The following is a 23781-nucleotide window of genomic DNA, read 5'->3' as shown; positions in this document are numbered from 1 at the left end:
TTGCTCACTGCCTTCCTCTAATGTTTTTCAAAGAAAGCAAGCCTATTTGGCCAGGTTTCAAAGGGTTAATGTGATTGCACAAGGATTCAGGATAACCCATTGTGTGTGTGTTGTTTTTTTTTTTTTTAACAAATGGACCAATTTATTTTTCGAACAATGTGTTGGATTTGTGTTAATGTCTATTTTCAGACTAATTTTAATAAAAAAAATAATAATAATAATAAACTTAGATTAAAATTCAGTTATCAAACACAAATTTTTGGCAAACCCCATGCAATCACTGCCCCCCCCCCTCCCCATTGAAGACCCAGGATTTAAATCAACCTCAATGACTTGAGTTTCCATGAATCGTCCCTGGTGTTCAGACGTTATGTGTTTCATTTGTAATATGAACGTGTTTCTTTTCTTTGCCTTTTGTTCTTGAGCCTGCTGCCTGGGCAGGTGTCTCTTGTAAAACAGGTTTTAATAAGTAGGTGAGGTGCTAAGATGAATTTGAATGCAGTGACATAGACTTCTTTGGTTGAAAGTTTTTCTGTTACAGTATTTTTTGGGTGAGGCACGGCTCCAGTCTAATTTTTCCTCTCCTATAGGCAATGTTTTTGCTTGTCATGATGATTATTTTCACCAATCATCGTGCCTCTCCATTGTGGCAATGGGAAGCAGCATGTTTCCCTTTCTCAGAATCTCCCATGTAGTGGGAGAAAAAGTAAATAGTGTGAGGGTCATCCTATGGAAAGCGGTCACTGTAATTACTGCTCTGTTATAAGTGCAGGGTATGTCTGACTTCTGGCTAGACGTCGCTTTCACCAGGAAAGAAAAACATCATGAAACCGACAGCTTGAGGGCTCTTATGGGAGTAGGTAGAGTTCAGCGTTTGCTTATGATTGGCTTTAAGTTGAACCAGATAACGCAAAATGAGTAATAACAGTGCCCTGCGGTGTGTGTGGAGTTTTTAATATTATTTCCATAATATTGACCGTAACTTAACCTGTAAAAATCCCTGTTGTATGATTTTATTTTGTGTGGAATTTCCTTCTTATAGTTGCACACTTTATCTTGTCTACATGTTTGTTCTAATAATGCCAGACAAGGCGTCTTTTCTCACCTGACAGGACTTGTGAACTGTGTAACCCTTTTTTATCTTGGCTGTGTTCGCCACCTACAATGTACATACAAGTGTTTTCAGACCAAGCTGGTTTCTGATTTGAACTCTAAAGCCTCTCCGTCATCTGCTGTCTGTCAGTCCTGTGCCACATTGGTTTGCTGGCCGTATGCCTGCTGCTTCTTTTTTTAATCTATTTGAGAGCTGAACTCCCGCAATGAGATTGTCCTGAGAGCTCGAGGGACGCTGAGGTCCTTCATTTATTACAGCTGAAATCATTAGTGAGGTTTTTTTTTTCTCCTTGAGAAACAGAAGTACAATGTAATATGTTTGTGCAAACTGGTGAGCCTTCATCCAAAAAGTCAAGTTATTATTTTAGAGTTGAGTCCTGCTCTACCTGTTTCATGAAGTTGGGATCGTCTTCTATTCGTGCCAAAGCTGGTATCTGCAAATCGTATTTAGTTGTGGATCTAGATTGGCATTTCTCCTGAATGGTTTGTCAGCAAGCAGTATAATGTTATCCCCTTATACGAGCCGGCTCAGTGTCACCTCTCATCCCAGAGTGATCTGAGCCCCTCACTCAGTCAGTCACCAGAGGTCACCCAGATGGCCAATAAACAAAGCATCCAGTGCACTAGTGCAAGGTGATGTGACAAATTAGCAGGGAATTGTACATCTTCTTAACTGCTTTTGTTTTAGCCAGCTTGATTAATATTATTATAGGAGCTATGGAAAAAGGAAACTTGCTGCTTGTCCTTTTTTTGGTGAAAAAAGTAACTTTATCTTTGCTAAACTACTGTTACATCATTGGCAAGACAGGTTACTGAAAGTGTGCTCAGTGGGAAAATCCCCCAGAAAAACTACCAAGGTGATTAGGTGCTGTACTGATTTGATATATTTTTGATATATATAAGTATTTTTATTTTATTTTATTTATTTATTTAGAGGAGACTCTGTGGTTGCATGATCTGTATTTTTTTATGTTTGTTTTGTTGATTGTTATCTCTCCCTACTCCATAGATAGCTCCTAACCATATGTTTTTATATTCACACCAAATGTTATTGAAGCTAATGTAATAAACAAACAGCATGAGAATAAGACTTACCAAAACAAAAAGCAATGATAATTTCAGTTTTTGCAGTTTCTGGCAATGAAAAATGGTGCGATTCTCACCATTTTCTGGAAAAATACATTTCCTACCCACTGGCAGGTTTTGGGGTTCAGATGATATTTAAAAAAACACACACACACAACAATTTCAAGTTGTATATCCCTCCCCTAATCTAAAGTAAACAACACAAATCTTTCCTCAATGCTTAAAAAAATATTTGACATGCCTCTCTCTGTTTTGCACCACCCCCTCATAAATACTGAACAGTCCCTTACTGTAAGTTACAGACATGTTTATAATTAAGTTGTTCTGTAAAAGGATAGCCAATATATTAGAAACAAAAAAGTGCCCGATGTTCACATTTTCACAATGTTTTTTGTTCTGAAACTTGTTTGATATGCATCATTTACCATAATTCCCCCAGGCTTGGAAGCAACAACAACAATTTTCTAGCTTTTCCATGACCTCAACAACTGAATAAGGAACCTAAATTCTTTAATAAATAGTAACATTCATACACACTGTACAGACAAATTATTTAGGTTTTATTTGTGTTGGTATTAGAGATGTTTCAAAGAAAATGTGGAGCTGGTATGTTTAATGGTTCAGCCCGTAGCCTACATGCTGCTTGGCAGGCAACAGGATCTCTTGCCTTCAGCCTATAAGCCAGCTATAATGTGAGCTAGTAAAAAAGAAAGGGGAAAAAAATCCCTCTCTTATCGATTCTGCCTCCAACATAGCAACTGGTCGCTGATTGGCCTGCTCGCGGCACATTCTCGGCCTCCCATTGGTTGAGCGGGTAGCGTGAAAACTGTGGAATCGGACGGAGACAGAGGGGAGGAGAGACGCGATTGGCTGCGGCCAAACTGAAAGCGAAAACCTCTTTTTATGAGAGCCTGCGAGACAGTTGATGGTGTGTATATTTTAGGCGTGACTCCAAAGGTAATTCGTCCTGGTGCCCCCCCCAGCCGGGACTTATTTAAATTGAGAACTATAAAGCAAAATGACTATGAATTTAAACGAGCGAGTTATGCGACTGGAGGTGTACCGACAAGGAAAGAGAGAGAAAGGGAGAAAAGTGGTGTGCATGTAAGATGTGGGGGCTGGGTTTTTACATAGATTAAACTCAGATTCAGGGAGCTAAGGAAAATAGGACCGGGCAGTGTGAGCTAAAATGCTGCGAAAGCAAATACCTCTGGGGTGTAGCCAGGTGGGAGTGTGTTTCAGGTCAAAGGAAATATAGTAAAGGCCTAACTTGACCTCTCCAGCCTTATTTTTCAGACCATCATGTGCAGGAGTTAGAAAAATGCACTCTTAAACAAAAAGCCAACTTTATGAACAGTTTTAAAAACAAAACATTCACTTGTCACTACAAACCGTTTAAAAATGAATTATGACATGTAGGTACAAACTATAAATAACTAATTAAATGTATAGAAACGATTTTAGTTAATTTTCTATTACACATGTTAGTTAGACATTGCTTTACGATATATAAAACTGGTCTTTTGAATGTTGTATATGAGTGCAGTTTCTTTTAAAAAAATACTTTAGGCATATAAAATTTTGCTAAAATAATGAGCAAATTAATTATATACTTTTAATTCTTGGAGAAATGTGGACTTTTGAATCTTAGTAATAAATCAGATTCTTTGATTGAAATGTTCTTTGCAAAATGTCTTTGGAGATCCAACCAAAAATCAGTCCAGAAGGTTGTCACATGTAGCCTACACATTGGGAAAAAAAAGTGATGTAGTGTTTCTGCCATATTGTTACATAGGGTACATTTGTCATTCATGTTAGGAATGTATCTAGAAATAACAGAATTAACTGTAAAGTATGTGTGTACATTTTAAAAAGCAACTCTTTGATTTTGTTGGACAGCAAATAGTTGTAAAGAAGTGTAAATACTGTACTCCATGTCTCAACGCAGGCTTTAGTGATATATATATTTGAGTTATAGCGTGATAAGTATATAATGCCAGTTGGCAGTGCATTTAGTACAGTATGCTCATGTTGGAAGATAGGAATACTATACCTCTCTTTAAAATCATCATATGAATACAAAACTTCATCATTGTCAGTTTTTTTTTTCACCAGCAGAATGTTGATGTTAAATCAGTGTTCAAAGGAAAAATGCTCTCTTTCCTGTCCCTCCTCTTTCCCGGTCTGTCTCCTCCACACAGCTTCTCTTCCCACTCTTTCCCTGTCTTTCGGACACTCACGCAGCCTGTGTGTGACTCAGCGCTGGTACAGTCTGTCCTATCCATCTATCTATCTATCCATCTATCTCCCCTGCATCTGGTCCATCCGAGCAGAGCACGCATGCCTGCCTGTTCACCAGGTCTCTGTGCTGACACAGGTAAGAGGGAGTAATCCGTGGCCTGGAACTGACGTTCACCACCAGTACATCCCTGCCCTCTGCACCTCATTAATCCCTACCTAACACAGACCTTATGTGATGGTTGAAATAGGCCACCTGTTACTCTGGTCACGGAGAGCCAACGGTGATGTCACCCACGGTCATCATCACCATTGTGGCTTTATCCTGGTGTTTCTTTGTAGGTGGTGATAAAGTTAATAAGACCAGAATAAAAATATTCAGAGATAATTGTGTTGACTGCGCGATTAGAGACAAATCTCTCGAGCTGGCTGGTACTAAATGTTTACAGTTGAGCTGCATTCCTTTCACGGGAGCTTCAGAAAAGCTGTGTTTAACAATACAGCACATTCTGTGTAGTAGGTTTGATAGATTGTTTTCTAGTGACTCAACAGCGGCCAGGCTGAGTAGGGAAAGGGCCTGCACATATCCTGCCATTGTCTTATCGCTTCCTTTCTCTTCCATCTGTCCACAGAGTGTCCTCCAGTGCCCCCGCCGCCTCCTATCTCTGCTGACCCAAGGATAAGCTCATCGCACGACAATGGCTCCACGAGAGACCAACGGTAAATTTTAGATAATTAGTTATCTCAAGAAGTATTTCAATGCTGGGAAGATTGTCTTTTCCACTAAAGTGGGCTATGCGGTAGAAAGATGCAAATACTTTTGAAACTGGTGCTATGTGACCACAGAAAACAGATAAAAAGGGCTATGGCATAAACTTTTGTTCAAGAGGTAGAAAACATACAACTACCAGAATGCTCTGGCACTGGACCAATAAATGCAGTGCTGGGTGATGCAATGCGAGTTGTCTGTTTGAAACCAATTTGGCAGCTTGCTGGTAACAAATGATCTCGTATTACAGTTAAACAGTATGCTAAAATATGTTTCTGAAAACATAACAGGCAACTCAGTTACAAAATCCTGATTCATATCTGATCCACGCTGCTTAATTTTACAGTATGATCTGTTTTTTTTTTTTCAGCCTCCCTTTACACAATATAGGAAACCGTACAGCACCCACTTCCCATTCTCAGAATATCTTATACAGCTACACAGTGCAATAAAATATGTTTCTAAAAAACATTTGAGGTGAAAAGTAGGCAATACTATAACAGAATCTTGGTTTATATTTTATCATTACTGCCTAGTTTTAGAGTTTGTTCTCAGTTTTCTCAGCCTCCTTTTTACAATCCTGGAAATGGTGACATAAAACTGTTCACAAACTCTCACATTACAGCTAAATAGTGCACTAAAATATGGCTACATACTAGCCACATTGTTGTTATAAAAAGCTGGTTAAAAACGTCATAAATTAATGTAATAAAAAAATGTACCTTAAATTATTATAAAAGTGACTGTGCGTTACTTGCGCAGTATCCACAGCAGACTGTAAAAAAAAAAAAAAAAAAGAAGCAATGGATTACGTAAGTTGACAAAACCCTCATCAGTTTATTGTCTTTCAGCAAGAAAAAGGTCAGGATCTCACATTGCTTAGCTTCACCCGAGGAGTTTTCTCAATCCCCCAGAGGAGTTATATTTTTATAAGAGGCTGAATCACCCTCCTTCCATAAACCAACCTCAGAAATACATTTTACAGTTTCTCTGTACAGAGTATCTATTGTCCTCAAACTTGAAAAATGTGCCAAGTTCAACATGGATTCCTTTCCTCTTAAGCTATGTAGGCTGCATGTCATGAAAAACATTCATAGCTCGAGCAATGCCACAGTTCAAGTAATGGAGGCAGGATACTTCCGGACCTCTGGCAGTTCACACAAACATCGGAGGCCACATCATACCGACACCACCAAAGAGAGTGCATTTTTGTGGCAAATGTCAACCTCTCATAACAGCATTACCTTCACCGCCATCATCATCGTCATACATTGCAACAATAGAAATACTGTTGGATTGCACTTTCTTCAAGCTTTCATCTTGTGGCATGTTTATAGAAAAAATATATATAGAATACAAAAAGCTTATACTTCTTTGAGTAACAGAATATAACATACAGTACTTCAGATTATGTTTTGATCAGCACATCAGCAGGTGTACATAAATTGCCCTCCCCTTGCCCAAATGCAATTACCGGACGTAACAGGGATGTGGTTTTGCTCACTATTAAGTGCTTTGGTCAATGGGTATAACATTGAGTATGCTCTTACAATGGTATTCTACAGGATGTTAATGCTACATAATTATCCACTGTATATGAATGTCTGTTAAGAAAGGGGCAAATTGTCAAGATGCACCACGACTTTTCACATATTCACACGTGGCATTTACCCAAAAAAATGGTTTGGTCCACCAAACCAGTATGACGGAAAGAGCCTGTTTACAGCACCATTTTCCCCCTCGCAAATGCACTAAGTAGTAGCAAAGTATTTCTTTCATTTCATTCCTAAGCATGGCACGCACATTTTGAGCACAGAAGAAAAATTATTTTACAATCACATAAAAAATAAATTTTAGAGAAATTAATATCATGCAACAAATATATATGTAGTTTGAGTGAAAAAAAATCTATTTAATGTTCCATAATTTTTCCTGTTATCCACATAAGTGCACCTCAGTTTTAGTCATTTACCGGTCAGTGCTCTTTGTGATTGAACTAGTTTAATTTTTTTTCTTACTGTCAACATCTCTGTTTTCTGCGCTCAAGGGTTTGTCTGTGCACTCAACTTGACAGGGTGCCAATCTGAAAACTGGTATACATATTTTTTTGATTGGCTATTGAGCCAATCTGACTGTTAGTAGTATTATGGAATACTAGGAGTGTGGGGAAGCACTCAAACAATGATAAGCAGCTCCGCAGCCCCATAAAAGTAGTCATTACAGTTTTGATGACATGCCTGGTTTTATTAACCTTAATTAGTTAGTATATACTTAATTATCTTGCAGCCCAGCTGTCTTGTTAGATTTGAAGCCAATTTTCATAGGTGGATGGTTGAATTTTAATATCCGAGTCGGTCACATGATGTCATTGGGCTCAAAAAGACTTCCCATAGACATACATAATGAAAGACTTGTCTGTGAATCATTGGGTACACTTTTTTTCAAAAATAAAAATTACTTGTTTGTGCTATCAGAATTTGATTTATTCAGTCTGACTGCATTTTCGAAACTCTTTAAGAGCCGCACAATAAAATAATTTTTTCACCATTCACGTTATTGGAGGGCTAACCCTAAAGTTAGCGGCTCAGCTCTTTAGTTCTCTAGTGTGCTTACACTATTAACTTCATGATGCGCAAGATGCAGGTATTTTATACCCTGGAAGTCGAACTGTTTCGGCTATATGCAACACTGAGCAGCTTTCATGGGAATGAACGGAGCCTTTCCTCGGACGCTGTATCCAGTTCTCTATATACATCCATAATGGCTTCCTTGGGGATTGTCAACTTTACGGCCGTGGCATTGTAAGCGTAGAGCCCTGAATTGACTCTAATATTTTTAACACTAGCTGACATAATGGACTTGTTATTAAAAACAAAGTCTCATAACATTCTTATAAAATGAGACTTTGTACCCTCTGCCCAACACAACCATGTTGGATTGATTTAATTTTATACATTGAGAGGGCAAATGTGAAATCTGAGTAAAAAGGTTATTGTTGTGTGATTATGTTATATATAGTTAATGAATTTATTGAGGACAAAAGGATTTTTTTCAAGCTCAAATTAAAATTTACTTTGCATGATGAATAATTTCTCTACTAAATATAATTTATGTGCTTGCAAAAAAATTTTTAAAAATTGTGTTCAAAGTGTGCCATCACACGCTCATGAATGAGGCACAAAAATAACTCCATAGAAACCAAATACATTTCTAAACTATTGGTCAAATTTTCAGAACGCAATACATTTTAACTTGGGGAAATGGACATCGCTTATAACATCAACTCTGGTTGTAAAAGTCGAAGCCAAACAAAGGTGCAGCATCTGATGATGCCAGTGAGCAATTCTCTGGTTGTCAACATCCCCACCAAAAAGGTGTCCATTAAACAAACGGAAATAAATGAAGTACAAAAAAATAATAAAATCTTAAACAGTCTCTTTGAAAAAAAAATAGAAAAAAAAAAAAAAAAAAGCTGACATTCAAGTTCCAGTCCCACTTCAATCTGTGAAATCCCATTCACAAATACCGATGGAATCACTGTAGTGCAAAACTTTACACAATGCACCTTGATGCAGTCGTTCTTGCAGGATACAGTAAACATGTCCTTTTGTCTCTTTCCGTTGGGTTACATTTCTGGAGCGGCTGGCGGGAGCCCCGCTGTGTGTTTTGGAGTCTGTAAGAGTTTGTGTTCCTCTGCGTGTTGAGAAGGCGTGGCTGCGGCTTTGGCGTGTACTGGATGCGACAGCCGAACATCCAGGGCGTCATTGTGTTGCGCTAAGGAGTGCAGGCGATAGTGCAGGACAAGGTCTTTGAGTGAGCAGTGGGCGTCATATGGCTCAGCAAAGCCGTATCCGTGTGGTGTGCTGTAGATCATACAATGCTTCACTTCTTCATTGACACTAGAATAAATTAAGACGAAAATCACATCAATTAGTGAAACGAAATTGCACCATATTCCTCTAAAAATGAATCTGTTCTGCAGGTATTGCTCCACAGTGTTTTACTCACACAACAGAGCAGGCGTAGCATCCCTGTTTGCTGCTCTCGCGGATCAGGAATGTTCCAGGAGCTTTGCCTTGAAGCATCTCCTCGGCCTGCGTCCGGCTCAGTTCACCAACAAACCAGTTTGTCTCATCCTGATGTGGCAAATTCTTCTCATCACCCTTTAACACATATGTGCTAAAAAAACAAAAGTCGTGCTGTAACACCAATCCTCTCTTATTTAGAAGTTACATTCTTAAATGTCGTTTCCAGAAAGACTTTGTTGAAACTTACTCGTCGAGGCTGTCACTCAGTATCCCCAGCCAGTCATTTATGCGTTTCTGCCGTACGCCTTTGTGATTAAGCCAGCTGCGAGGTAAAGTGTAAAGAAAGTTTAGTCACACTTCACAGAGCACCTACAGATTTTTTTTTCCACAGATACCACAAACAATATTCTGACAACACACGTACTTGAGGTACAGGTCTCTGATGTTGCGTAGCTGGATGAGGTCCGGCCGCAAGCTGTTTATCTTCCTGTCTGTCTCTCTGTAGTCCTCCACCTGCGTTCTCAAGTCTTCTTCCAGGTGGATTTTGCTGTCGTAGATCTCCCCGAGACGACACTTCAGCTTCTCATAATTTATCAGAAAGCTAACACAAGGAAAGGAATACAATTCAGTACAATTTTACCTTTTTTTTTTTTTTACCAAAATTAAACTGCATTTAGGGATATCTTTTTGGACCATGATGTAATTAAGTACCTCTCCAGGTCTTTGTCGACTCCTTCGGACTGATTGTTCATTTCAAACTCCTCTCCATAACGCTCCTGCTCACGACACTGCTCCTCGAAGATCAGCATCGTCTCATTAAAGGCCTCAATTGCTGTTCGTTTCATCTGGATCTCCTGCGTCACAAAGAACAGATCCACTAAGAAAATACTCAAGAGACTGATGTGTATGAATTTCATTGTTTACATTAGAGAAAATTAGAGTTTATTTAATAATTTTACCTGTGATGTCTTTGTGAACGCTTCATAGAGACGATCAAACTCCTTCGACTTCTCCTGATACTGACAGTGAACTTCTTTGAGCTTTCTTCCAGCGACATCAACACTGTCCTCTTTCACCTGAAGTAAAGGACAATCTTAATCCTCCGTATTTAACAAAAAAATCGCGTTTTAGAAACATTGCGTTATCTGCATTCTGTCCGACATTTTTTTTAAACCCCAAACATAAAATAACGGTGCTCACTGACCTGCTGGAAGCGGGACACAGGATGTGTGAGCATCAGGTCCAGTGTGGCGTTGTATTCCACCAACGGATGGTGCTGATAGTGCCATATTAGCTCCACCACTGAAGTGAATGTGAGGGGGTCCGAGAACCCGTACTTCCCGTCACGGTGGTAAATCTTGATGAGCTTGTTGTGCCCGTCTTTCCTGAGAAAGTGAAATGGCAAATTCAATTATTTAAGTAAAAAAAAAAACAAAAAAAAAAAACGATGATATTTGCATCATTGCGGCTCTGATTAGATTCTCTTTTTCCTCTGCTTACCTTAATGTCAGCGTAAAGTCTCCTTGCAGCTTTGTGGATGCGTCACGTACCAGAAAGGAGCCGTCAGGTGTGTCTCGGAGTTTGTCGTTCACCTCATCCCTGAGGGAAAATCAGTTAACCGTTACCGGATCTAACATACCGATATGTTATACAGTCGCATGATGAGAATGAATGATGTTTTTTTGTGTTTTACCTGGTTATGTCCCCCCAGTACCATTCAGCGTCCTGTAGCATATACGTAGGTGGTGCAAGGCAGTTGTTGTTCATTGTGGAGGACACTGGCTTTGTTGACCTGGGAGGGAGAGCTATGGAAGAGGAAGACAGATAAGAAAATGACATGCAAAGGATCAGGATAACAGTTCCTAGAAAGAGATCTGTCAGAAATTGTAACGCATTGATTTGTTGTGTGAAGTGAAGTGAAGTGCTGAGAACATGACTCCTGCAATATTATGAGTCTTGCAGTTAAGGATGTGTGTGCACATATTTAGGAAATCCCCCCCCCACCCCCCACCCCACACACACACACACACACACAGTCTGTCACACCCTTGCTTGATGGAGCCTGTCAAGATCTGGGGACAAGCCCAGGCATGTTTCCAAGAGATATAACACACCAAATCATTAACAAGTGTGGTCAAAGGAAAATGTGGCAGTTAAGTCTTCACTTCTGAGCGCTGCCAGTCAACCAATATGAAATATGTTTCCTTTTATTATACCAGAAATTATCAGGCATTCAGCTGCCTGCAACTTTTGAAAAGTCACTTCTGAAGTTTAGAGCAGGCTCTGGCACAGTCCCGGCGCATATGAAAGGCAATAAATAAACCATAAATCAAGAATTCTGAGCCTCTTGGACCATCTCTCCCATTTTATAATGATTGCACGCTTACAGATCCTCTTAAGTTTTCCGTCAACTTTAAAGGAATAAAATACGTGAGTCTGGCTGAAGGACTAAGCGTTTTCCCCCTGAAAAAATAAAAAAAAAAAGGAGGGCAAACCGCATCAAGAGGAGGTGAAGGGCGATATATTTCACTGCAGGACAAAAGTGCCTTTCATGAGGCAGTTAGGGAGAATACAAGAGCACCCTCAGAGAGGAGAAAATGTGGGTTTTCTCCCACCATCCGCTCTCCTCTTTTTCTGACCTTAAAATAAACAAAAGGCAGGTGCAGCAGCACAGTGGCAAGGCACAAAATGCAAAGCTGCGGCTCCTGAACTCAGCAAAATTAAATCTGCACACCTTCCTTTTTTTTCTGTCTCGTGCCAAGAAACTCTGCTGGCTTCCAAAACCCACACGCGCACACCAGTACAGACAAGAAGCAGGTAATTTAAGCGTTAGATAATAAAAATATATCAAATCTGTCACGCGATGGCATGGTTTTTGCGCTGTGAAAAGTCTTCATGACAAAAAACAGGAATTACCACTCACATTATAGGAACAATAGCATATGTATTTTTCTCATGGCGTGTCACGTTAAGGAAACTCGTATTTTTTTTCCAATTCTACTTAATAATAATAGTGTTAAAATAATTAGAGCACGCGGGTCTAAAATTATGGTGCAATTTTAATTAGCTGAAGTCAAATTTAATAAGCTTGGCAGTTATGCAGAATAATAGGGCCGCAATAAAAGTGTTAGGCACTGTTACGGCAATGTAATAACGCGGCGGTCAAATGACTAATGCAAATAAAAAACGAAGTGTTTGTGAGTTGCCGGAGTTAAGTCATGAGACGAGCTGTCTAGTCTGCTTGCCTCTAGCCTACTTTCAGAGCTAGCACACAAATCAAGCACGGCTGGCTGCAGAGGAGAACAAAGCGGTCGTTTCATGCGGCGCTCATTAACGCATCCTCAATTATATCCCCTTTAAAATGCATTCTTTTATACTGTCATACGCCCTTTGAACGTCTTTTTAGTCCGCGGTTTAGATGCAAAAACCGCCGTGCATTTGTGTCCAAGTTTGTCATATGCGCTGGGACAAAAGAAAAGCCACTGCGCCTGGTCCACCGAAAGGTATTACGTAATTGGCAAGTGAATTGCGCTATGCATGCCTGGGCAATGCCACTGGGGGAGCGCAGCACCGAGGACCTGACCATTATAACGTTTTTACCAACACCTGCACGGCATTTGTCGCATGTCAGCTTTATTATAGACATTATGAAGGATGATGGCAGCAAAAGGAGAAATCAGAATTAAACTGACCCCCCGCAGATCAAACAATGGCTGCCTTTAACCCTAACTTACCTGGTGGTGCTTGATCCATCTCGATGTAGAATAACCCTTCGGGAGGATAAACCATTCCTGTTTCAAAGGAGTAGTCCAGGTTGGTGTTGTTGTTGTTGCGCGTAATAGTAATGAAAAATGCACGTTTTTTGCGGCAATTTTACTTCAGTGCAGTCGCCACGTCCTACATAGAGGTGGACAAAAAGAAAATTCCTTCGTTTCCGAGACCATAAAACATCCCAAAGTCCGACTGTATGTTCTCAACATGTCCTGTCGAACTAGGCTTATTAATTTTAGACACACAGATTGTCAGACCTTGCCTCCTTTCTGTGCGGCGGAGCTCTACTTTACTTCACCTCGGAAGTGGAGCGACTTTAAAAGGCTGTTCGTAACATCATCTTGGCACGGTCCAACCTGCCGCTACAGGAGAGGGGGGGTTATTTTTTCCTGCAGGATTCATTGTCAAGTAAATCACCCCCAATCAAGTAAGCAACTATAAGTTAAATAAAAACTTGTATTTAAACGTATGCTTTGCAGAAGAATATTGTTTTATTTTTTAACACCGCTCACAGATGCTTAGTGTATGCCACATTAGTAAACCCCTGTATTGCTATGGTACATTCCAGACCGTTTCATTCAGCTCTCCTCAGCTGCACTGTAACAGCTGAAAAATGCCTCGCAGGGCATGAATGGAAAAGAAAAACCTTGTCTATTAGCTTGAATCATTTCACAAGAACACAATCCAACCTATACATGTTTTAACACTTTAAACAACTAGGAACTGAAGCATTTTCTGCCAGGTTAGCCTTGCTCTAATTTTCTGGCGAGGGAATAGGTTGCTATAGAATGACATCATACAATAGGTTTTATGATAATTAAAGTGTCTTCAGCTGTTTGGCATCCAGGCTTTAAACCCTTTTGTCTGAGAGGTGACAGAGTTGCCTGCCTATTTGGCAAGTGTGTATTATATTCTTGTTGAGCTCGTCAAACACGTTCAGCGGCAAAAAATGGAACATAATTATTGTGGCTGTGACATCGTCTTGTTGAAGACACGATAGGTAATAGCAGGTGTGTTAGAGGAGAACTACACCCGTTTTGCAAACTCATATGTGTGATTCCTTTTGTCTAGGACAGTCTAAAAGTACTGGTAAATACGAACAACTTTCTCCCAAATCCAAAAACTGGAAAACTCAAATTTGTGATATCATAGGATACAAAGTCTGGAGCTGCTACACAGACAGTGATTTGGAAAATATGAGTGCACCCAGGGGAGTGTATATGGGTACAATGGGTAAATTTCTCTCATTTATGCCTATGGAGCAGCTCCAGACTTTATACTTAATGACATCACAAGTCCTTGACTTACCTCTCTGGTTTCTGGCTTTGAGAGAGTTGCTCATGTTCGCAAACATTGATTGAACTTTCTTAGTCCTTTTAAATAACGTATTTGAATTCATTTAGGTGGTGTTTCTCCTTAAGACCTGCACACATCATTGACTTGAAAATAAAGAATGGGAAAGAATTATTATTATTATTTTTTATCATTAGACATTCTGCTGTTTCCATCATATGCTGGAAAGTATCGGGATTACTTTCTCCTTGTGCGTTCATGTTGGATGAATACATGCATTGTTGTTTGTTCGTGACACAGAAGGACATGCTATAAATTTAAACAACCAAGGCCTCTTCCACCAGCTGACATTAGTGGCTGCAGGGAGAGAGAAACAAGGCCTGCATGGTCAGAGGTCTGTCTCTGTTGGTGTCCAGGCGTTTATGGCCAGTCCCCTTTTGACCTGAGGACACAGAGTCAGGGAGGTAATTGCCTCCAGCATTCCTTTTTCCCATCAGTAAGACGATTCTTTCCTGTTTCCAATCAGTGCCCATGAAACGTCCTAAACTAACTGCCATGATGGATCATATAGAGTGATGAAGGGATGACGTATTATTGTAGGCCAACCAGGAAGTAAGCATCGCACTGGTTCCCACTGGTTTTGGTTGTCACCAAAAATAAGCTCTAGGATGGACACAAATTTATGAGACTTACTCGTTTTGTTCAGCATGATAATCTTCACAGATGAACACCACTTTTGTGTGTTTTGAAGCGTAAATTAAATCACCAGAAGCAAAAAGCTATTGTTAGGCTATACACGAACTACATTGTGGTCACATGTATTAAACGTCATCACTACAAACACTGTTAAAACATGTTAAAACACAATCGAAAAATATTATAAACAGATAAATGTACAAGTTCGAGTGTGAGTCTGTAAAGCTGTAACGGCGGAAAAAAAAGTTGGTTAAATGAGTTTCTGTGTCCGCTGTGATGACGTCTAATGTCCCTGACAAACACTGTAGTCCCATTTAGCCACTTGTTAGCAACCGCCTTTTTTAAGACGAGTAAAACCTTAAAAGTTTAAAAAGATCGGGTTAAAGCAGACATATTTTATGTTGCAGAACAAAACATCTAAATATCTTTAGCCTGTGTTAACCATAGGCCTTATTAAGGCATTTTACTGAAAACCCATTCAAAAAACCCATAGACTTTTGGACAAGGAAACAGGGAGTGCTAAGAGGCTAACGGACCGCGTTTTAGGACTCATTACTTCACCACTCGATTACGGGCGTATTATGAGACAGTGGACCCCTGGGCACAGATTTTCAAAGGGCCCCACCAACTCTCCCTGCATAGAAGCAAGACACAAAGACTCTGTGGTGGTTGTGCTTCTCTTTTTATTCATTTTGTACCTCCTTGTGGTTGTTTTGTGTCTCTTTGTAGTCATTTCTGTCTGAGTTTTGTATCTTACTGAGGTAATTTTGTGTATTTTTTGTTGCTTTATAGTCATTTTATGTTTCCTTGTGGTTGTTTTTTGTATCTTTGTTGTTTTTTTTTGTGTCTCTGTGGTTGTCTGCCCATTTTTGTAGTTATTTCATGTCTCTCAGGTTTTTTGCATCTCTTTTTATGGCTCTGTGGTTATTTTCTGTCTCTTTGTGGTAGTTGTTGTCTCTTTGAGACAATTTATGTCTGTTTTAGTTATATTGTGTGTCTTTGTAGTCATTTTGTATCTCCTTGTGGTTGTTTTGGGTCATTTTGTCTTATTGAGGAATTTATGAGGAATTTTTGTGTCTTTTTGGTCATTTTGTGTTGCTTTGCAGTCTACTTACATCTCCTTGTGGGTTTTTTTGTCTCTGTGTAGTTGTTTTGAGTCTCTTTGTGGTTGTTTTGCCCATTTTTAGTCTCTTCATTTTCTTTGCATCTCGTGTTTTTGTTTCTTTTTTGGTCCGTTTGAGTCTCTTCCTGTTCGGTACATGTTAATTTGTATGGCATTTTGCAGGTGAAGGCAAGGGACACTTTTGGCATCTGGGCCTGGTAGGCCCGTTCAGTAATCCATCCATGTTGCATGTTGTTCTCACAGACCTGCGTAAAAACATGCTTGTGTGTGGGCAAGCATGTCAGACAAATACAGGTTATCAGCATTAAAAAAAAAAAAAAAGTAAAACAAAAAAACGAATGTATCATTTGCATGTTATATGCAAATTCTTTTTAGCTTGCCAAAATGGTAGCTGTGGGATGTTGGCAGGTTTCTTTTAGAAATTAGATACACCATTTGACAGGTATGTAATTGCGTGGGTGTGTGTCTGTGTGCATTTGTGGGTGCAAAGTATGAGTGTTTGCTTGTGTGCTTTCCATGTGCTCCTACTTTAAGAAGCCTTGAGGCCTGTCACAGCATGTCACTTGGCTGCTGCCCAGCCCCCCCGCCCCGGTGTCATGAGAGCACAGAATTTGCCCCCTTAACTTCTGGGTCTGACCTCCGTGACACATTTCACTACCAGCATCCTCTTAAAACATGACAGCGTTGGGGCTCCAGACATGTAAGTGGGGGTCAGTGAGGCACAGGCATGACAAGTTCCAGTCTCTGGGCTTCTTGTTTGCAATATGTTGCCTCTATGATTTGTATTGGGATCTGAAATATTTAGGGGGTTGCTGTGTATCTGCGCCCCATTTGTGTCATGTGCGTGTGGTGACCAGGGTGAGTAAGGGCTGACTTGCAGGATAAACCTTTAGGCTTTGCACCCCAGATCCAGGCAGTCCTGATGGGATCAGTGAAGGCTAATCGTAAGATTAACGGGATAGGCTGATACTGCAAGCCTGCCAGCTGCCTGCTGGCTGATGTGACTCATCTTGATATCCACTACCGCAATATGCCACTGGACTGTGGGAGTGCTGGGAAACGCTGCATGAGTTTTAAATTAATAGACAGATGTTCCTCTGTGCTAAATGCAGATAACAGTTCAACTCTAATTCTGTTAGATTTACATTTTTGACACTGCTCTGACAAGCAACTTTGAATGACTACAGATAGACTATTATAGGCAGTACATTTTAAGAAGAGTAGGTGTTACAGATGTTGTTTGGTCATTTTTCTGATCAGAAAAGCAGGAAGAAATTGTAAGAATTCAGGGGAAATGTTTTTTGAGTCTTTGAAGTTATTAGGTCAGTGTGGTACAGCATGTTGTCCATGAACTCTGTGGTGAAATTATGGAAAAAGCTTTTATCCCCATATTTAAGAGTGTTAAATGTGTACATGATAGGCCTCCTGCTGTCATTCACTCAGCCACACTAAGTCACAACAACCAGAATCACTGGAATAATCTCCTGGCTTTTTAGACTAATGCTTGTTTAGACTCTACTCACTAACTGTGTCAAGGAATATTATTCTGTTTTCATATTTCCTGTGCAGCGCAATGTAGGACATATTTTATCAGGATTTGTTTTGTTTGTAGTCGGAAAAAGAAAACAACTCAAAGACACAACATGGAGAAACCATGTCAGGAATTAGTTCAATTCACCAGTGTCTGTATCTGTGTCATGGTCTTGCATTGTCGCCCTGGGTGAATTGCACATCTCTCAAATCTTCTGTACTGTAGTGTGCTGCTATTCACGGCCATTGAAGGGATGCATAATGGTCTTGGCAGGGCGTTCGACATTCACCATGGAGAGACTGTGGGGTTTCCCTGATCGGCCGCCAGAACCAGCACACAAAGCACGCAGTAGTCCTGCCAGAGGCAACTCAACTGTGGGCAGAGTGTAGGGCGGCTATGGTCTGGCCCCCAGGACCCTGCCATTGTGGAAATGTAAGTGGGGACAGTGTCTGAACGGCTTGAGTTGGAACAGAAAAACTTTGGATGACCAAAACTATGAGCTTCAAATAGCTGGGCCCTGGGAAACATAGCTTGTTCCTTTAAGGAGGTCAAAGAGAAGCCAAAAAGAGGTAAAAAAAAAAAACAAAACAAAAAACAGAAAACCAATGTTTGGTGGATGTCAAATTTGAGGCTACTGTTACTATAGACATCAGCAAAACTGACATACCATTTTTCCAAACACTCCGGTGTCTGTCTGCCTCTCCGTTTGTCAAGTCCGACCCTCTCCGTTCTCTGCATTAGCACCCAGTGGTCATACCAAATACACCCATCATCTGTCACTCCATTCTGCCAGAGCCTAATCTTACTAACAGAGGTGACAACTGAGGTACTCATGGCATGCCACTACATAACATTTACCGGCTGAGTGTCTGAGTTATGCCTAGGATGATGATCCTGTGGTATCAGTGGTCTCTCCGGAGGCCTTCCCGATCTCTCTGCGCAAGTGGCACACCAAATCAAGGCCTGACCGTGAAGAGTGTTGGTTGAACAAATCCAATGCTGCCAGTTTCTCTGGGCTTGCATCATTAGGTATGGTTCAAATCAGGTCATAAGATTATTTTCATAGTCGAATAACCTGTTGGTCGTTTTTTTAAGATATAATATGTGACTTTTCTACTTTAAAAAAATAAACAATATATATATAACCAGATAACACCAGCATAGGTAACCATAATTGCGGGCTTTCCAGTGGCAAAAGAAGCGTGACGAGCATGATGTGTGACACAGTAACATCAGCATTTAGTTTAATATATAACAGCAATGGCAGCTGTATAAGCAATAACAAAGGCATAACATGACAATAACTATCATTTACTGTCACTTAATATAGTGGTTTATCTTGTTCTCTGCTCAGAGTGGGCCTCATTGTCTCCCTAGATGGCAGACATTTTTATTTGCTGTTCTTCTTTTTATGTTAGCTGCTACCTGCTGTTTAAATCTCCCTGCAGTGGGTTGCATGTTGCACATATGCCATGTTGTCACACCCGTGCATGCTTTTGGTTCTGCTGTTACCTCCGATGCTGGCTTAAAGGTACGACAACTCTAACCCCCAGTGATTGTGCCATTCATACAAAATGGCAAGGCGGAATAACGGTGCGTCATTTCTGCCTGAATGGACAGTGTAAAAGGGAATACTGAATGTTTAAACAGGTTTAAATCAGAGGAATAGTTTGTTTTCCATTGGAGGAGACCTCTGCAGTTAATTTGTCTCCTGGGTAAAACCTCCTAAATGTCTGGATCTTTAGGTGTTGAAGAAAAAGGTGAGCAGACATTAGCAGGAGCTGGGCTAGTAGCCCCTCTACAATGAACCAAACAGCTTCGGAGAAACACAGATTTGCATCGTGGAAGTGCTTTATTCAGTATTTTTAGTCAGTTGAGAAGAAGAGACCTCTGAGGACACTGAACTCCTGGTAAAAAACCTCCTGAACTTTGAACACTAGGGGAATCCTAACAGGGAGAAACTGACTGCAATTATGGCATTGCTCTGTCTTTCGTTATTGTTTTGATTGAGAGTCCCCTAGGGGCAGAAAATTATGTTTTCTACTTTTAAATGTCAAAAATATTGAAAAATGCCTATCACAGTTTTCCAGGCATCCTCACATTGCCTGTTTTGTCCGACCAAAGCCGAGTGATGTTTAAATTGTAATAATATGAACCTGTAAATTTGCTTGATAAATGACAGATTATTCAGATGTATCTCTCCAGGACCAGTCATAAATAAATTCTGAAATTTGCAGTCATTCTCAAAACAAAAACTGCATTATTTCTGATTCAGTCTGCCAGCCTGCACAGGTCTGCCATGTATCTTCAGCTGTGACTCATCTATGAGTCCTCTTTGCACAGAGGATGTCATGTGTGTCACTGAGCTAAGGATTCATGGCTGGAAGCTCAGTAAAGTTAAGCTAGTAACCTAACCCTCTCTCTCTCTCTCACTCTCTCTCACTCTCTCTCACTCTCTCTCACTCTCACACACACACACACACACACAAACACATATACACACACACAATCCCAGGCTTTCATGCAAAGCAAAATTGAGAAGCAGAGGACTCTTTCAAGCTTCTCGGCAGTTGCCCCCTTTATATAAAAGGACACTGCTCTCCTCGTCTACACAGCCATCACATCAGCACTATAACTCTATTAGGCACAGCTCCAGGACACACTAAGCAACCCACAGCCCACAATGGCATCATTGTCAGTGGGGATTGCAGCCATTGTCGTCCATGCTACAGGATTTATTCCCCTCCTCCCATATTGTGACCTTCACCTTTAACCCCAGCTGCCATCTCACATGCTCGGGGACTGAGAGCTTGTGAGGCTTTATGCCTTCCAGGTCTTAAATGCTCCTCTACAATGACCCAAGACTACTAAGTGGCTTCTCTCCACAGCACCAATGTTGGGATGATTCAGGTTAGTGTCAGCAAGGAGAGAGAGGAAGAGAAGGGAGGGAGGGGGGGGTCGCGGTACAGAGTTGTGGTTGGACTGATTGACCCTTAGAAAAGGTCAGTTGGAAGGCATGAGAGGAGAGGAGCTGCCTAAATGGCTCTTTTCTCTCCTTTTCTCCCCCTGGCCAGAGCAGAGACTCTGTATGGTTATTTATGAGTGTGTGGGAGAGCGAGAGGGGCTGCAGTGAAACCCACCAGCCCTCTTTGTTGCGAGGGCTGGGTTGGGCTGAGGTGCCTGTCATTGGTTCGGCTCTGTCATATATACATGCACGTGCACGCTCACAAGCAAACGCTCACACACCATTAAGAACCCCTCCCAGAGGCTGCAAGGACAGAGGAGAGGACTCTGTTGCGAGGCAGATTTGGAAAATGAGGTGTGCTTCACACAATAGCTGTCAGCAGTTTGATAGATGCCTCTCAGGCATCTAACCCTCACGAAACTTCCAGAAACTGGAGGCCATTGACATTATTCAGAGCTAAAGCTGGCAGATATGTTGGTATAATGTCCATATTGGAATGCAAGTCAAGATGTCACCCAGGATTTTGGTGTTTTTTACTTTGTTACTATTATATATCCATTTAATTTTAAGTGACTGCAAGTGCCTCTGTGTGGCATTTGGGTTGGGAACTGTTTAGATATTAACTGAAAGTGATACTTGTAATTTGGTACTGGTACTCAGTGGTACCTTTTGTCAATCCCTAACTTTTCCTATAACAGCGAAAATGTAATTTTTGAACAAGCTGCAGGGACAACATAGTAGACTAAAGAATAATTCTGCTCATAGCAGTGAAGCTATTAGTAAAATAATATAGAAAAGAAAATAGACCAGATGCCCAAACTATTGGGGCAGATCGACACTGCAGCGTTTTGCCTCATTTGGAAGCCCATGAAGTGGCCGCGGAGGTCCATGGTCAACTTCTCACCTTTAGGCACTATCTCCTGCCTGAAGTTGAACCCAGCAGCTTTACGAAGCTCCGTTTCTGGCCTCTGAGCTCCGTGGTTGGCATTGAAGATTTGAGGTGTTTCTCTGTAGTTCCTCCTCTTTTCTAAACCTGCCGCTCTTATGCATCTGCACTTTCACATATCGAAATTTGGCACCAATCAATTTAATGTGAATTGGTACTCTGTAGGTTTGAAGTGATTCGCTTGGTAACCTTAAGTAGCAAGTTTGTTACCCAACTCTCCCTAATACCCAAATTGCTGATTTAAAAAAAAAAAAAAAGAATTTCTTAAATGTTATATAAAATCATCAATACACAAAATATCATTGGTGCTGATACAGAGAGTCAAAATTTGGCTGTACTTGACAATATTGTCCTGCTCTATTCTCTTACTAATCGAACCATTTCTTAAAGGAAATACTTAATGTGTGAGATTGTCATGAGTCACTTATTCCTCATGAGTTTGATGTTCTTGAGAATAAATTAGCTGTGCCTTCCCAGAATTGCATGAAGTTACTGTTCACACCAGTGCAGCGCTGTGCCAGTGTAACACACACCACTTTTTTTTTCTTTCCCTGACAAAGTTAAATTAAGCTTGAATTTCACGCTGAAGTCAAATGGTCATGATGTCATGGTTTGAGGACAGAATGACTCGGTTTGTCTGTTGACTGAGAAGGCCTATTCTTGCATGTTTGGGTGGGAGCGTAGCATATAATTGCAGAGCGGGATAGCATGAGGGGATGGGGGAGGGAGAGAGTTAGCACGCAACATGAGTTTTGGCCCACAGTCACTGGTGTGGGTGCCAAACTTGTCCAGAGGGCTGCTGTGTATATCGAGGCTAGTTTCTGCTCTGCCTAGAGGCTCGCACTGTTCCAAGACACATCTTTCATTTGCACACGCTGAATAGCTTAGGGGAGCCCGAGGCAGTTTGGACTGGGGACGGATCTAGCTTTTTGGACTTTTTAGGGGATGTTGGGTGGTTGCCTGGCTGTGTGAGTGTGTGTGCGCATGTATGAGAGTCCGGATCTCTTCTGGACGTGCAAAATTCTTCTGAGTGTCCCTTTTTTTTTGTAAGAAACCGTTGCATTGTTTCGTTGTCAAGTTAGTTGTTAGGGAGCAACCAAACCGCTGTACACGTGTTGCAGCCATTTGAGGATTACACTGATCCAAAAATCTGACAGTAAAAGAAGAGAATGGAAAGCTTTGTCGGCCTTTTCATATCCTCTCAGTGGGAGGTAGAAAGGCAAGACCTCCAGACCTGGGCTTGCAGTGGTGGGTGTTAAATGGAGGGGGTGGGGGGGTGGTGTGAGCTCTCAACTGCCAACCAGATGGACAACCAAGCCCTGTGTATTTAGGGAGATCATATGGGATAACCTTGCAAAGACAGATTGACATTTTGCTGACAAAACAAACCACCCCTGTCCCACACGCAAGTAGCCCCCTTCCCAATTCTCCTGCACACACGTGTGTATGCGTTCATGTAGGGGCATACAAATACTTTAAGTGGTATTTGCTTACATAGGTCTTAAGGAAGTTATTTCAGCATGTGTTAAGCACTCGGTCAGGAGCCATAACAATAAGAGGATAGGACAAAAGAATCTAGGATTACACAACTCCTGCACAGACAATGGCAGCATCGATGACCTGTGCAAATGAGACAACCTTGAGCTGGGGGGGCAAGTAAACTCATTTTCTGCGTCATGCTTTGGGATTTACCTTGGTGCTTTAAAGCCATAGATTGGGATGTAAGGTTAAGAATGTCATCATCTGTTTGACTTAGCTTTGTGCCCTAATATTCTGTGTTAATAGCATTACACTGTTTTTGAAAAGATAAAGTATTTATATATCAGATGCAAACTAAAGTAAGTGTTTTTAACTTTATGAAACTATTATGTTCAATTTTTATACCCTTGTGTAGGTGAATCAAACTGTATCAAACTCTACTATGTGATCCTTTTTTTCTCTCCTCGGTCTAGTCAAAATAGTTCACTGAGTTTGGAAAAACGTGTCAGAAGAACAAAAGATTCTCTGACATTAAAGAACAAACTAAATGTGATAGAAATTATCAGGGGTCACTCTGATACATACCCCAAATGCCGAATACATGATTTACGGCACATAAACCCTTTCACACACCACTAATTTACTTTATTAATACAACTCGTACCAATGCTTTGTGTTCCAAAATACTGATTACAGTTGTTGCCATAACATTTTACGCAAATTACTGTCATCTTTCCACTTCA

General features: G+C 40.7%; 1 protein-coding gene across 1 annotated transcript; it reads right to left on the bottom strand.

Moving 5' to 3' along the window:
- Window positions 1-6019: 6019 nt before the first annotated feature.
- On the bottom strand, window positions 6020-13285 carry LOC121951302 (phosphatidylinositol 3-kinase regulatory subunit gamma-like). Its single transcript, XM_042497569.1, has 10 exons — window positions 12969-13285; window positions 10928-11039; window positions 10735-10833; window positions 10439-10619; window positions 10194-10310; window positions 9946-10088; window positions 9659-9835; window positions 9482-9556; window positions 9215-9385; window positions 6020-9105 (listed from the first exon to the last, which is right to left on the bottom strand). The coding sequence occupies exons 1-10, from the start codon at window positions 13021-13023 to the stop codon at window positions 8832-8834; spliced, it is 1404 nt and encodes a 467-aa protein (XP_042353503.1). The 5' UTR covers window positions 13024-13285; the 3' UTR covers window positions 6020-8831.
- Window positions 13286-23781: the final 10496 nt, after the last annotated feature.

This window comes from Plectropomus leopardus, chromosome 12, assembly GCF_008729295.1.
Source record: "Plectropomus leopardus isolate mb chromosome 12, YSFRI_Pleo_2.0, whole genome shotgun sequence".
Taxonomy (NCBI): Eukaryota; Metazoa; Chordata; class Actinopteri; order Perciformes; family Serranidae; genus Plectropomus; species Plectropomus leopardus.
Note: the sequence above shows the minus strand (reverse complement) of the source record. Positions and strands in the feature narration are given on the sequence as shown.

Bases quoted from the DNA above. Each gene is read 5' to 3' on its own strand.
- LOC121951302 (XM_042497569.1), bottom strand. From the start codon at position 13,023: ATGGTTTATCCTCCCGAAGGGTTATTCTACATCGAGATGGATCAAGCA. The intron at 10,620-10,734 runs GTAAGCAGAGGA...TCACTTTCTCAG, and splicing joins GACTTTACGCTGACATTAAG to GAAAGACGGGCACAACAAGC. The intron at 9,386-9,481 runs GTAAGTTTCAAC...TTGTTTTTTTAG, and splicing joins CTGAGTGACAGCCTCGACGA to CACATATGTGTTAAAGGGTG.